Raw genomic sequence first — 15,967 nt, 5'->3', positions numbered from 1 at the left:
AAATTGTAGACAGATATCACAATATATTTGCATAATATCTATTGAAAGTAATCAAATAAATTATTTCAATGCCAGCTGATCCCCTGTGGTGTCAGTTATAGACAAAAAATTGAAGAAAAACTTACATTTGAGTAGATGCTAACTGAAATCTCAGCTTTATTGAGGGAATCAAATCTTGACGAAACTCAAGAACATAAATTTTTAATTTAAAGTTGCTTCAATTTAATCAAATTTTAATTTACAATTTTTAAATGGTTATAATCTGAACAATTTTTTTAGCTTTCATTTGAAAGTGCAGTACCTAATTTTTCAAAAAATACAAAAATTAAAAATATCACTGAACAGTGATATTTGTTGAGGCCGGGATGATGTGTGACTTGAAGGGGAATGAAGTTGGTGCTCCCCTGATATTGTCCTCCTCACTGGTAGAAGTCACAAAGGAGGATGGTGTTGTTGTAATCTTGCTGAGTTACAACATTCATAAGACAACCGCAGTATCCCAGTGATGTGGGATAGGGAGCTGTTGCATATTAAGCCTCATGACAGGAGCACTAATCAAGTGAACTGCTCAATCCTGGATGGTTTTGAGCTTGTTAAATGCTGTTGCCTTCAAGTGAGTATTCCTTCACATCTGTTGTTTGTCCTTTTAAATGGGGGAGAGGCTTTGAGGGCTCAGGAGGTGAACTGCTCATAGCAGAATGTTCATCCTTTGCCCTGCTCTTGTAATCACGGTGTTGATACAGCTGGTCAGGTTCAAATTCTAATGTTCACAGTGGGGAACTTGCTGTTGGTAGTACAGCTGAAGGTTGAGGGGAGAGGTGTGGGCTTTTCTTTGATGGAGATGGTCTTAAATTCTATTTGATGTCTCAAATTCTGCTCTAGGCTAGCATGAGTTGCTTCATTATTAGAGGGTGTGTAAATGGAGCTGAACCATATGAAATTGTCAGCAAACAGTTCCATTCCTAATTTTATAATGGGGGAAAGGTCAAGATTAAAGAAGGTGAAGATAACAGGGTTGAGGAGGCAGCCCTGAGGAACTCCTGCAGTGGTGCTCTGCTGTGACTAGTGTCTGATATCCAAAACAAAGGATGATGATTTTGGTTTTGACCCCAGTTGAACAATTTTCTGTTTTAACTCCATGTTTGGATCAAGGCTGTGATGTTATCTGGAGTCAGAATGGTTCTGTTGAAACATGAACAGAGCTTTGTTGTGTAGGCACAATTGGGGATTCCTTTGATAACTTTATTGATGATTTGGAGTTCGCTAATAATGCAGTAATTGGTTAGGTTAAATTTATCCTACTTTTTGTGGATAGGATACATCTGGGCAATCTTGCATATTGTTGGATAGAGGCCATTGTCATATAGGCATACTAAAAGAATTTTTCAAAGAGCATGACTAACTTTGATGCACAGGTCTTCAGCACTACATGCATGATGCTGTCAAGGCAATCATAAGAAATAAAAGCAGGAGTAGGCCATTTGGTTTTTCAAGTCCACTCCACCATTTAATAAGATTATGGCTGATCTCTTACTGCAACGCCACCTTTCCTCATTACCCCTATATACCTCAATTCCCTTAATACCCACAGAATTATTGACCTTTGTTTTGTATATTTTTAATTATTGGTCATCCACAAATCTCTTAGGTAGAGATATCCAGAGATTCAAAATTGAAAAAAATTCCTCACAGCGTCTGCCCAGTCAAGCTGTTTAGGACTTTTTTATGTATCACCTCACATTCACCTAAGGAAGATAGACTTAGCCTACTCTGTAACCTTTGTGAATGTGTTCTGAAATGTGATTTATGGATTGAAACAATCGTTGTTAATTCATATAAACCAATTAGAACATTACGTTCATAGAATCATTTGTTTGGATGTAAAAGAATGGGTGAATGAATAAAGAACTGGAGAAAAAGAATCAGGCACTTAAGGGAAGAAAGGTGTAATTGTTGCTGTTAGGCTGGATACGTCAAAGTCAACAATGAAGTGATATGCTTAAATGATGATGTACTCTTCTCACTACAGCTCGAGTCAATTTCATGTTAATGGAGGTAAAGTTTACTCATATGAGTATAACTGCACCTTAGTCACTATAAACGTTAAAGGTTCACTCCCACTGATTATGAAATTGACTCACTGTAGAGATAGTAGGCAAAATGTTGAGTTAGACAAAAGTAAGTGTTGCAAAAGGAAAATCTATATGTGAACAAGTTAAATACTTTAACTGTTATCTAATAAACCTCACCCTAAATATTTGTGACACCCTTGACCAATGAAAATGAATGGATGGTAAAACTGAATATTATGACAGTAGAACATAAATCATACCATGGATGAAAGATGAATACCAAATTAACACCACCTGAGGCTATTTTTAACTCATTCATTAAAATCCTTTTTCTTAGTTGTGTAAACCATCAAAACTGATATATACCTAAAACTTCAATATGGAAGGGGTTCTTGATCAGCAGAACCCGTGGCTTAAGACCATGGCTATTTACACCTTTTCTTTGGTCTATAATTGATGAAATCTCCAATGTTATTCCAAGATATCAGGAGAAACCACAGAAGTCAAATTCAAAGACCAAAACAAATCTGGGCTGATGTAACGTTGTACCTTTCCGTTTGGAATTGCAATATTGCTGGCCAGCTTGTTCGAAATTTTGGTACCACTGCGTCTTGATGATACAAACAATTTGAAAACGCACACCTTTTTGAGGTATATTTATCTGTGCAATTTTGTAGTTCCAAGAGGGTTGTGCCCATATTGTCCTGAAATATTTTGCTTTTATATTTGGTAGGCATTTATAAAATGAGTTAATTTGAAGAAATTGAGAGATTCTCTGTCACTCCTCATGCTTGTTTGTTGGTTTTCACAGGTTGCACTGATATTGCAGATGAAGTTTACATGGAAGTCATCGTAGGGGAAGATGATGCAACAGTAGGTCATGAGCAACAAATTGAAGACACAGACATTAGCAAAACATTTGTGCCTGTAGCTTGGGCTACTGCATATGGTAAGATTTTTTTTAAGCAGTTACCCGTTAAGATTTATGTAACTAATTTCAAAAATATAGTGGAGTTCTTGTCAGTGTTATGTTATACATTTGATTCTGACTGAAAATTGGGGGCATGGGGAATCCCAGAATTGGGTCCCGGCTGCCATTTTTAAAGGTTTGCGGAGTCTTCTTGACTCCTCAAAAAGTCAGCCCATTAACTCTGTTTCTCTCTACATTGATGGCGCCAGAGCTGCTGAGTATTTCCAGCATTTTCTGCTATTATTTCATAAGTTTGGGCCATGTGTTTTAGCAGTATTGTAGTCAGAAGGCAATATCAGGCCCATTTGCAAAAACATGGAAAATAGAAACAGAAGTAGGTCATTTGGCCCTTCGAGCCTGCTCTGCTGTTCAATATAATCATGGCTGATCCTCTATCTCAATGCCATACTCCTGCTCTCTCCCAACACCTCTTGACACCTTTTACAGCCTAGAAATTTTACCTATTTCATTCTTAAATATATTCAGTGACTTGGTCTTCACAGCCTTCTGTGGTAGAGAATTCCACAGGTTCGCTACCCTCTGAGTGAAGACATTTTCCCTCATCTCAGTCCTAAATAGCTTACCCCATATCCTGAGACTGTGACCCCTTGTTCTAGACCACCAGCCCCCCAACCCCCCAGCCAGAGGAAATATCATCCTTGCATCCAGTCTGTCCAGCCCTGTCAGAATTTTATACGTTTCAATGAGATCCACTCTCATTCTTCTAAATTCCAGTGAATTAATCATGGAGTTTCAGGACATCTCCCATAGAAATAATAACATGATCTTGGGCTCTGTTGGAAATGCAAAGGAAAAGATTGGGAGGGGGAAGATCAAATTGAACAACTGAATGTGGGTAAAGAAAATACCCAACTTGTTATTTGGGGCCATACTTGGCTATCAAGATTAAATCAAAGACGTTACAACGATGCTCACCAAGCTATTGTTTATTTTAGTTGCTGTAGCATATTGTATGAAAAGCTACATTGAGAGGCCAGTCGATGATGTGTGACATCTGTGCTATTGGGTTTTTTGAACTGGCCATTAGAATGTGCACTAGAAGCACAAAGCTTATTTTTTAAATTCTGTATTGGGAGCTACTGCCAAAACACCCAGGATGAGATGAGTAATTCTAATCAAAGATGTGAATTTCACCAAACAGAAATGAATATTTTTTTCTGTAAACCCGCTTTTGAACTCTAATGTCTTTAAATTGCCTATTTTTCATGCATGAGCCTGTAATGTGTTATCAGGTTATTGAACCATAGACAATATCACAAGTGTCATCGCAGCTCAGTGGTACCTGAGTCAGAAGGTTATTCTTGAGCACGCAATCTAGACCAATATTTATTCCTCAACGAGCATCACTAAAATAGATTATCTGGTCATTATCTCATTGCTGTTTGCGGCATTTTGTTGTGTACAAATTGGCAGCTGCCTTTTCCACATTACAAAACCATTTGTACTTGCATGTGATCAGGCTTCAAAAATACTGCAGTGGCTGTAAAGCACTATGGAGCGTCCTGAAGTCGCGAGAGGCACAATGTAAATACAAGCTCTTTATTTACCACAACCCAGCTTAATTCTATTCTAATCTAATTCTTCATTGAAACATATAAGATCCTGAGGGGTCTTGACAGTGTTGTTGTGGCAAGGATGTTTCCTCTTGTGGGTCTAGTACTAGGGACCACTTTAAAAATAAGGGGTTGCCCATTTAGGACAGAGATGAGGAGAATTTTTTTTGTGTTGGAAGTCTTCAGGGAGAATTTTCTCCCCGCCGGGGGAGTTGGGCGGGCTCAGGCGGGCCCGCTCCCGCTCGCTGACCCGAAGATTCTGGCCTTTAGGGAACACTTCCTCAAAAGGTGGTGGAAGCAGAATCTTTGAATATTTTTAAGGCAGAAGTAGATAGATCTTGATAAGCAAGGGGGTGAAACATTATCAGGGGTAGACAGGAATGTGGAGATGAGGTTACAATCGGATCAGCCATGTTCTTATTGAATGGCGGAGCAGGCTCGAAGGGCCAAGTGGCCTACTCCTGCTCCTAATTCGTATGAGAGACTGAATGCACTTTCTATCAGTGCAGCGATTGCTGGATAGTGATTAGAAGTAGAATTTTTTGGGCAGTGATTGATTGTACCTGTTACTGCATTTCCAGTTAAGTTGCTTTTTGTTGACACTTGGCTCTGTTTTAATAATGTTTCTGATTCAGCTAGCTTTGCAGTATTGATAAAAATTGATGTTCTGTGTACTGATGCCAGCACAGAAGCAACAGTAATTTCGATGCTTGCTTGTTTGAACATTTATATTTGATCATTTTATACTTGTATAAAACTTCTGTAGAATTCCTTATCTGTTAACCATAGGAAATAATTATATTCAAACAAACTTGTAAAACCTGCAATAGTGTGCCCTATAATGAGTGCAGATTATTTATATTTGTTGTGATACATAAAATAGAATAAGGTACTTGAAAGACAATTGGGGGGATGGAGGTGAAATTTCTATCTTGGTCTATTAAATGTCAACTTTTTAAACTCCATTTTAAAATTTTACTGGTATTGTAAATATGCTTCCAGAATTTCTTCCAACTTGTTGGAGACAGTGTAGGGACCATTGAACTTGTGCTTGTGACCAAAATATTTATTTTTGGAAGATTATCTAATGTAGTCTCCATAGAAGTAGTTGCAGCTTCATTATTCATTTTACTATCTTCTTCCTTATTACCACATTGTTGTTAATGTAAAGATTCTTTTGGTTCTATATGCAGCCGAATACAAATGGGGGAATGGATTGTTTTTGTTCTTTGTGTAAGGCATCAGTTAAATGTTGAAACTGCTTAATAGCAGTTCTGGTTCTATATTGATTGTTTAAACAGTTTAACAGTTACATTGAAAATATATATACAAAGGATCAAACACATCTAGACTGTAGTGGCTAAATGTAATGAAATATAATGAATTATGAGGTAGGTTGTTGTCTTTTTATTATATATATTACATATATATATATATATATATATATGAAAATACATAATTTATTTGAAAAATTCAACTAGAGTATCCACATAAAATATGTAACTGAACACTAGAAACATATTACGGTATTTTATCCTCTCTCAGGCAACAGTTCTGATACCGTAGAGAACAAGAATGGAACTGCCAGCCACCTTCTACAAGCAGATGGAACAGCTGAGCTTAACAGGCTGGCAAAACCGAAGTCAAGGAAAAGGAGGAGACTTGAAAGTAGACAGTATCAGACAGGTACAGAAATTTCCTCATTAATGCAAACTAAGCTTTGGCATTGGAGGAATGTTTTTATGATGCCATTTAATACCTGGTCACGATAAACCCAGCAAAATTAACTACTTTTCCTGTTCACATTTTTGCAGGAAATTATGTATTCAGCATATTTTCCATGAGATTTCCTGTCATTGTCTTTTCATACCTTTCTAATATTCAGTCCACATCATTCATAGGGAATAATATTAGGAGATTTGGTCATACATTTTCTTTTTTATATAAAATAAACCCTCCCTTAATCCTTGTAAGAAAGTACCTGATCTACACCCTGGCAGTGTGACCAAGAACTTGCCATTTACTGATCACCAACTGAAATTTTTGCATTCTGTTGCTTTATGCTGCACTGTTTCTGCAACAGCTTGCTGTAAACCGACATACATGTTTAAGAAACTTATAATATAATATTGTCCCTGAAAATAGATTAGACTCAACCTAACTTGATTTTTCATACTCCAGAATTAGAATTAGCAGGCCTTGCACTGTGGGAATTTTCTTTGTTTGTAATTACAAATTTCAATCTCTGCACCTGCCGCCATACTCCCCCACTCACGTCTCCTTGCGAATACATTGATCTACTGCCACAGTACATCTAATCTAATCTAATCTAATCTTGTAAACAAAACAGTCAAGCCTGGTTATTACTTGCTTTGGAGACTGCCTGGGAGCAGTATACTTGTCTATTTTAGCAGATGCTGCTCCCTTGCTTCTCCTTTTACAACTTCAACATTCTTGTAGGTAATATCACTTTGGATGGCATCCCTCCAAGGGAGTCAAAGGCTTGTAATTTCTGAGGCATTCTCTTGTCTTGGCCTATTGTCGTCTTGGCTGCCATATTGCAATAAAGTAATCTTGACATGATAAATTGAAAGAGTGTGTGAAACAATGATAGAAACGTGCCAAAACTGCAGCCATCATGGGTGCTATTAAGTGAAATACAGCGGTTGTGCTACATGTGTTAGTGAAGCCCTTTTGAAGATGCATGCTATTGGCTATTATACAAATTATAGCTGAAATAAAAGTATATGTATATGCATGATCAGCAATGAAAATAACATAGTCTTGTGAGAGCTTTTGGCATGGATCAGGTTGTCCTATGAGAAAAGCTGAGCAGGTTGGGCCCATACTCATTGGAGGTTAGAAAAATGAGAGGTGATTTTATTGAAACAAGTAAGATTCTAACAGGGCTTGACAGGGTAGATGCCGGGAGGATGTTTCCTCATAGGGGAATCTAGAACAAAGGGGCATAATTTAAAAATAAAGGATCTCCCATTTAAAACAGAGATGAGGTGAATTTCTTCTCTGAGAGTCTTTTGTCTTTGAAATTCTCTTCCACAGAGAGCAGTAGAGGCTGGATCATTTAATATGTTCAAGGCTGAGTTAGACAGATTTTTGATTGTCAAGGGTCATTGAGGACAGGCTGGAAAGTGGAGTTAAGGCTACAGTCAGATCTTATTGAATGTGGAACACACTCAATAGCCTATTCTTGCTCCTATTTCTTATTTTGTTAACATCCTAGTAGCACTTAGACATGTATATGCTGGGCAGTACCTGATAAATGGAATAGTTGCATAAGCGTACCTTGTCTGTTTCCAGATCTTGTAGTAATGCTATTAAGCCTGATCACTGCCTGCCAGACATGCTGCCCAGCTGATCTTTGAGGAGGATACTTCAGAATGGCAAACATGGTAACCCTCCTTGCACCCACTTTGTGCAAGTGTACCTTCAGTATACCAGACATCAAACAGTGAGTTAGGTGCTATGCTACTTCATCACTGGCCTACCAACTGTTTCTCTCTTCCTTCTTTATTGTGCAGTCACTGGATATTCAGTGATATGCTGCACATGGACATCCTCGGGGTTACCGTTGACCAGAAACTGAAGTGGACTAGCCATATAAATACTGTGGCTACAAGGGCAGGTTGGAGGCTAGGAATCCTGTGACAAGTAATGCTCCTCCTGACTCCTCAAAGCCTGTCCACCATCTACAAGGTACAAGTCAGGAGTGTGATGGAATACTCTCCACTTGCCTGGATGAGTGCAGCTCCAACAACACTCGAAGCTTGACTTCATCCAAGGCAAAGCAGCCCACTTGATTGGCACACCATCCACAAACATTCACTCTCTCCACCAGCGATACACAGTGGCAGCAGTGTGTACCATCTACAAGATGCACTGCAGGAACTCCCTAAGCCTCCTTAGCAGTACTTTCCAAACCCACGACCCACTACCACTTAGAAGAACAAGGGCAGCAGACACATGGGAGCATCACCATCTGTAAGTTCCCCTCCAAACCACTTACCATCCTGACTTGGAAATATATCACAGTTCCTTCACTGTTGCTGGATCAAAATCCTGGAACTCTCTCTCTAACAGCACTGTGGGTGTACCTACACCACATGGACTGCAGAGGTTCAAGCTCACCACCACCTTCTCAAGGACAATTAGGGACGGGCGATAATTGCTGGCCTAGCCAACATCCCATGAACGAATAAAAAAAAACAAGAAGTGACTACACAAAATTAGGGCCAGTGGGATTAGGGATAATATATTAGCATGGATTGAGGATTGGTTAACAGACTGGAAAAAAATAGGAATAACCAGTAATTTTCAGGTTGGCAGGCTGTAAGTATTAGGTTACCACAAGGATCAGTGCTCGGTCCTCAGCTATTTACAATTTGGATCAATGACTTAGATGAGTGGGCCAAGTGTAAAAAGTCCAAGCTCGCTGATGATACAAAGTTGCGTTTGAAAGTAAGTTGTGGGAAAGATGTAAAGGAACATAACAGGTTAGTGGGCATGAACCTGGCAGATGAAATATAATGTAGGGAAATGTGAAGCTATCCACCTTGGAAAGAAAAATAGAAAAGCAAAATATTTTTTAAATGCTGAGACTGAGAAATGTTGGTATTCAGAGGGACCTGGGTGTCCTTGTATATGAATCACAAAGTTAACATGCAAGTACACCAAGCAAATACTATGTTGGTCTTTATTCTAAAGGGACGGGAATATAAGAGTAAAGAAGTCTGACTACAATTATATAGGGCCTTGGAGAGGCCACCCTTGGAGTATATTGTACAGTTTTGGTCTCCTTACCTAAGTAAAGATATACTTGCCTTAGAGGGAGTGCAATAAAGGTTCACTAGACTGATTCCTAGGATAAGCAGATTGTCCCAGGAGGAAAGATTGAACAGAATAGGCCTGCATTCTCTAGAATTTGTACCCATGAGAGATGATTCATTTAAATATACAATGTTCTTAAAGGGCTTGACAGGTTAGATGCTGTACCCTCCCCTGACTGGAAAGTCTCGAACTGGAGATTACAGTTTCGGAATAAGGGGTCAGCCATTTAGGATTGAGATGAAGAAAATTTGCCTTCACTCGAAGGGTTATAAATTTTTGGAATTCTCTACCACAAGAGCGCCATAGATGTCAGATCATTGCGTATATTTGTGTTTTCAGAATAGAAAACAATAAATTCTTGGACATCAAGGGACCTGAACCCAATAACAATGCTTTTGTCCAGAATTGCTGTTGAGTTCAAGTACAGCTCAAGTTTTTATCCTTTTTAAAAATGAATTTCTCTGTAAATGGCCATTTACCTTTACCTGGCTGTATTCTTTCAACTGTTCCCTTTTGAGGGTTGCCAACCTGTAATCTTTTTGCACACCACTCTTTGCCCCCACCCCCACCACCCCACAACCACTCTCCTCAGGCTTCCAATTTCAGCTGCAATATGGTCAATGACTTTATTGTAATTAGGCTAACTCTGGAAGTTTCTACAGGAACACCTCTCTTCTAATCTGGTAGGTGCAAAACATAACTATTTCAGTTTCCCATCAGGCTGGTAAAAAGATCTGAAGGACAATGCTGTTGTGTTTGTGAAGTATCTGACTTTTTAAATTTACATTGATACTTTTAAGCTGCCTTGTGCTGTCTTTTTTTAAACCCCACTCCCCGTCTGGCTTACACTGATGTATGGCTTTAAAAGTCTTGGGTGCTCTTTGGTGAAAGTCTCGAGCAGTCTTTCATACTAGGTGAACACAGACAGTAATTGTCTAGTAATTCCTAGGCTGATCCTAGGAATATGGATCACAGACTATCTATCCCTGTCTCAACCTGTCATCCACTTTCCAGCAGAGATTACTGGATTGTAATCAACAATGTGATTCAATACTTGCTTTGTCTCGCTCCCTAACCGAAGGATATTAAGACCAACTGTAACACCTGTACTACCAATTTGGCTTAGGTCAGCTAACAACAAACTACATTGATCAAAGCTTGGCCTAAATAGCCAAGTGGTTATGGTACTGGGTTTGTAACCCCAAGATCAAGAGTTCAAATCTCACAATGGCAAACTATGAAACAATGTAACTTCATCTGAAACAGATGGTTTGTACTCGAAAGAGTTACATTGATCAAGGTTGAACAGTGCTGTGCTTCTTAAGCAATTGAAATATGAGGGAGGGGCTACCTAAGAGCATTTCTGAGGAGAGCAACTTCCCTTTCAACACTGGGGGCTGGAGGAGAAGGATGGAAATTTTATTCTGAGGGGGTGATTTAATTTGGTTTATTGCACTTGGGCATCAGAAAGTTGAAAACCAAGCCTCTGTATGGTGTCATTTTAAAGTTTACATGAAATATAGTATCTTAAGATTGGTGCTGGGGTGGTAAGAATTAAAATTTAATGACAAATTGTGAACTTTCTATCTGTCATGAAGCTTCAGGTGAAACACATTGCCATGAAATTCCAGCTTTTGTTCTTGGGAAACTGGTAACCATACAGAGTAACAGCCACATAATGTATAATATCTTAGAGCTGAAAACTGATTTTTTTTTCTTTATTCTAATCAAGCAATCATCATAGGGCCTGATGGACATCCTATAACTGTTTACCCATGTATGATCTGTGGAAAAAAATTTAAGTCCAGGGGCTTCCTGAAGAGACACATGAAAAATCATCCGGAGCAACTGACTAAGAAAAAGTACCAGTGTACTGACTGTGATTACACTACCAACAAAAAAACCAGTTTACACAACCACTTGGAGAGCCACATGCTCATGAACAAAGTGGAGAAGACCTATGAGTGTGATGAATGTGGCAAGGGGTTTTCCCATCCCGGAGCACTGGTTTCTCATAAGTTGGTTCACCGTGAAAAGGGAGCCACGAAGATGCACAAATGCAAATTTTGTGAGTATGAGACCGCAGAGCAAGGGCTTCTGAATCGTCACCTCTTGGCCGTGCACAGCAAGAATTTCCCTCACATATGTGTGGAATGTGGCAAGGGTTTTCGCCATCCATCTGAGCTGAGGAAGCACATGCGAACCCACACTGGGGAGAAACCCTATCAATGTCAGTACTGTGACTACAAATCAGCTGATGCTTCAAACCTGAAAACCCACATGAAGACAAAGCACAGCAAGGATCTGCCATTCAAATGTGAGCATTGTTTGATGACATTCACAGATGCCAAAGAACTGCAGAAACATGCCATCATGCATCAGGGACACAAGACCCACCAGTGCACACATTGCGATCACAGAAGCTCCAACTCTAGTGATTTGAAGCGCCATATTATTTCAGTCCATACCAAGGACTACCCTCACAAGTGCGAGGTATGTGACAAAGGCTTTCATCGACCCTCGGAGCTTAAGAAACACATGTCAACTCACAAAGGTAAAAAACTGCACCAGTGTAGGCACTGTGACTTTAAAATTGCAGACCCTTTTGTTCTTAGTCGTCATATTCTTTCAGTTCACACCAAGGATCTGCCATTCAGATGTAAACGTTGTAAAAAGGGCTTTCGGCAACAGGTTGAGCTTAAGAAGCACATGAAGACCCACAGTGGCAAAAAGGTTTATCAGTGTGAGTACTGTGAGTATAGCACTACCGATGCTTCAGGCTTTAAACGACATGTTATTTCGATTCACACAAAGGACTATCCGCATCGTTGTGATTACTGCAAGAAAGGCTTCCGAAGGCCTTCAGAAAAGAACCAGCATATCTCGCGACATCATAAGGATGCTGTTTTAGTTGAGGGGTTACCATGAACTATTTTCAAGTTGGGAAGCAGCTGCTTCAAGTACATCCATTGTACAATAAATAACATTTGTGTACATTCATTGTTAAAGACTCAGAAGTTAAGTTCATTCTGATAATTGAACTAACTTTTCCCCTCTCCGTTTGTATTGTGTCATAGATTGGAGATCTAGCCTAAATTGAAAAGGTATATGTCCTCTGACCTAGAAATCCATTAAATGGACATTTTTTGCAACGTGGTGTCAGCTCTTAAGAGATGAATGTAATAAACTAGTTGCAACCAATCAGTTACAGTTTTTGATCCCTGCCATTATATAATTACTGGACCCAAAATTAGCTATTTTCTACGAGTACAATTTAGCTTCAGATTAATTATTGATGGCAAATGTGGTCCTTTTATTAGTTTGTATCATTGCTCAGTTTTGTTGAAGTGCTACAGTTTTATGTGCTTGCTTGCTTACTGGCTGAAATCCATGTTATCAGCACATCTTTCTGTATTTTGAAATTTCATTTGGTGTTAGGCTGTAGTTATATTTTTCCATTTGCGCTCCTGATGCTGCAGTGTATTATGGTAATAGTATGTTTTCAGTCACTATCTGGATTTAAATTTTTATTACAATTTCATCTTTTTAAAACGAGGAGAAAAATCTTCACTGGCGTAACCTTGAGACTAAAGGCCTCTGCCTGACTGCATTTTACCTGTTTTTCCAAATGTGCTTCATTCCTCTGTGTCAAGTGTGGTCTAGCAATGCATTGTTGTGGCAGAATTCTCTCAGCTAATTGAGTTTTCCATATATTGTGTAAAAGAAAAAAGACATCGCTCATGTTTTTACAAGTGTACACATTTTTCCAGAATTATATTTTGCCAATGTCTTTATCTTGTAAAAATAAAACAAATAGCGCTATATGTTTTTTAAAAAAAAGTTCTGTGCTTTCTGTAGTATACTGCAGCTTAATCTTAAATTAGCAGTTTAATGTAAAAATATGTACGTATTAGTATCTGTTCTGCATGAGCTGCAAAAACTATATTTTAAGACAAATAACTCCAGATATATGGGGTATCCTGCTTTACACGATGTACCTCTGTCTGACAATAAATGCAGAGGGGGCGGGAGTGGGTGTGGGGAGGTGTGTGGAGAGAAACAGACTGGTGTTTTCTTCCTAACTAAATCTTTATAACACAAATACAAAATTAAAATGATGCAACTTTTAAAGCTTTGAGAAACCAGTGTTGGGTAAAATACAAACTGAAGTAATCTTCTGAAGCAATCTTCAAATACAGTTTATTCACTTGGAAAACTTGATAAAATGAGAAAATTGCAGTATAATTCAGGAATTTCAGGTTTGTATATTTTTTGAGCTTTAAGACAGTGTCCTACTTCTAAGTTCTACAGCATTCTGCAAGATTTGAAATGTAATAAATTGGCCTCTGATGTATATTAGCAACGTATAAATGGCATGTAAATTGAAATAAACTTCAAATGGAAGAGCTGCAACTTATTATGTAACTGACAAAACTCTTAATTCCTCTACATGTTCTCAAGGCATTAGACATCTTTGGCTGAAAATGGGGGAACAGACATTATTTAAAAGAAAATACGATACAAGAGAACATTCCATTGCTGTAAAAGAAGTTTTGGAAGCGCAGGGATTAACCATAATCAAAATTCTTCAGAAACCAGTCATCTAATTTAAAGCAGTGTATTTATTCTTGAGAAAATAGCTTTTAAACAATAAATTTGTTTGAAATCATTCCAGAATGCTTTGGTCTATGAGGATTGAAATTTTTAAAAACTTTAATCTTTGCAATTTAACCCCCTCCTTTCCTTACTATAAAATACACAGCATAAACTCTGCTGTTATTTATTTGGAACATGCTTGAAAAACAGATTTTGCAGTGCACTGAAGTTGATCCTAAGTAGCAGTTATGTAAATGTTCTATTATTTCATTTGGCTATCTTCAGCTTCCTCCCATTCCTTTTAAATTAATGTGAGCCTAATATTGCAACAATCTCCAGTCTCTCTGTTTTGTGCTTTGTAAGGAAAATTCATTAGCGCCATTATATCCACTGCACCTGAATGAAATTTAGTTGCGTTATTGTCTTGTGAAAAACACATTTGGCATTAGCTGTTCTGATATTAGGAACTTATTAAAAAGAAAATACTTTTCTAACTGTACACTGACAACAGATGCTGTGCTATTGGTCAAGCTTGAGCATTCCTCATTATACTTGTTGTGCCAGAGGCTATGGTGCAGACCTTCTTCAGAACTGCCTGGTGCTGCTCCAGTTTATTAAGACGTTCAGAGGATAATGAAAAAATGATGAAGATGGGGCAATAAGAGAAAATGTATATGTTTAAAAATTTATTTAAAAAGTAAAAGACATTAAACTGTATTAAAAATGTTAATAGTTGCTTATTGTGCGGACATAATTGCATTATGAAAAAGGATTTTAGCTGTTAAACAATTGAATTGTTTAATAGATTTGATCAGTTTTGAGGGAATTGGAGGAAATTTTTGAATAGGTGCAGGATTTTTTTTTACTGGGATAAAATGTAAAGTGTTCAAAAAATGCCAGCTGACTTGAGAAGGAAGTTTTATGTCCCTGTGCCTGTAAACAAAACCATCCTCTGTGACATTATTGTACTTAACAATGTACTTCATATAATCTGTAAACAAATAAAATTCAGATTATTTTCCTTTGTATTATTTACTGAATTTTCCCCACATTTTTTGTAAGTACATTAGTGCTCGCTGTTAGCAATGAATACATTTCTGTAAAGTTTTTAATAGCTAATAAATCTTTGGGATTACATAGCAAGTACAATTTTTACAATAAATGTATGCAGATGTCTTAAATGTATCCTTGGCAGGTTACTAAATTGTACTTACATATTTTGGACTTGACTGTCCTCAGATCTTCATCCTGGCTGCAGCATTGAAATTTAAGATCAGTTTCGAGTAATTTCAAACTAACATTTACTGGAGAGATTAAAACAGTCTAAACATGAAATATGGACAAGGCAGGTCATGCAAATATTGCACTGGCGAAGATATTGCTTTCACCATCTAGCATAATGTGCCATGGATGAGCAGCACAATGGTCTGTACCATAGTTCCTTGCATGACTAATAGTTGATTCAGCTGTCATTAGTAGGGGATTCAAAACAGACGAGGTAGTTGCCTCCACCTTCATTTCTGACAAAATAAGTGGGAGCGGTGTGCTTGAGCCATTTTGTATTTGGAGTGGGGCATTACAGAGGCCCAAAACAAAATAGCTTTGGCGTAATATTTACACAAGTGCACTTGGATTATTCTGGCAAGGCGGAAAGCAGCTCTGGAAATAAAAGATATAGTGGACAACATGAGTTCTCACTCTTACATAAAGATACAGGTAAATAGAACCTGAAATATCACAGATTTAATCCTCTAGAATACCAGGTGTGACGGGAAACACACTTCAGAGGTAAATCTTGAAAAGGCGTGCAAAATCACTTCTGCGCTAGGGTGATAAACTTACCAGCTGTTTGCTCCAATTCAACAGAGCAGCACTTGCAGATTTTGCATCTAGCATCCTCTAAGAGCCAA

General features: G+C 38.1%; 1 protein-coding gene across 6 annotated transcripts in view; it reads left to right on the top strand.

Moving 5' to 3' along the window:
• Positions 1–15,078, top strand: part of LOC121290553 (zinc finger X-chromosomal protein-like) — a 48,925-nt gene extending 33,847 nt beyond the window's left edge. For 4 of the 6 annotated variants that reach the window (XM_041211075.1, XM_041211073.1, XM_041211076.1 and 1 more), the window contains 3 exons: positions 2,884–3,021; positions 6,162–6,302; positions 11,194–15,078. In XM_041211075.1, coding sequence (XP_041067009.1) covers positions 2,884–3,021; positions 6,162–6,302; positions 11,194–12,389 — 1,475 coding nt within the window. In that variant the 3' untranslated portion in view covers positions 12,390–15,078. Of the gene's footprint in view, positions 1–2,883; positions 3,022–6,161; positions 6,303–7,934; positions 8,086–11,193 lie in introns of all 6 variants that reach the window. The other 2 variants (XR_005945840.1, XM_041211077.1) reach the window with 2 other exon arrangements.
• The last annotated feature ends 889 nt before the right edge of the window (positions 15,079–15,967 follow it).

Source organism: Carcharodon carcharias, chromosome 18, assembly GCF_017639515.1.
Source record: "Carcharodon carcharias isolate sCarCar2 chromosome 18, sCarCar2.pri, whole genome shotgun sequence".
NCBI classification, from domain to species: domain Eukaryota; kingdom Metazoa; phylum Chordata; class Chondrichthyes; order Lamniformes; family Lamnidae; genus Carcharodon; species Carcharodon carcharias.
This window is presented reverse-complemented; position numbering and strand designations above follow the sequence as displayed.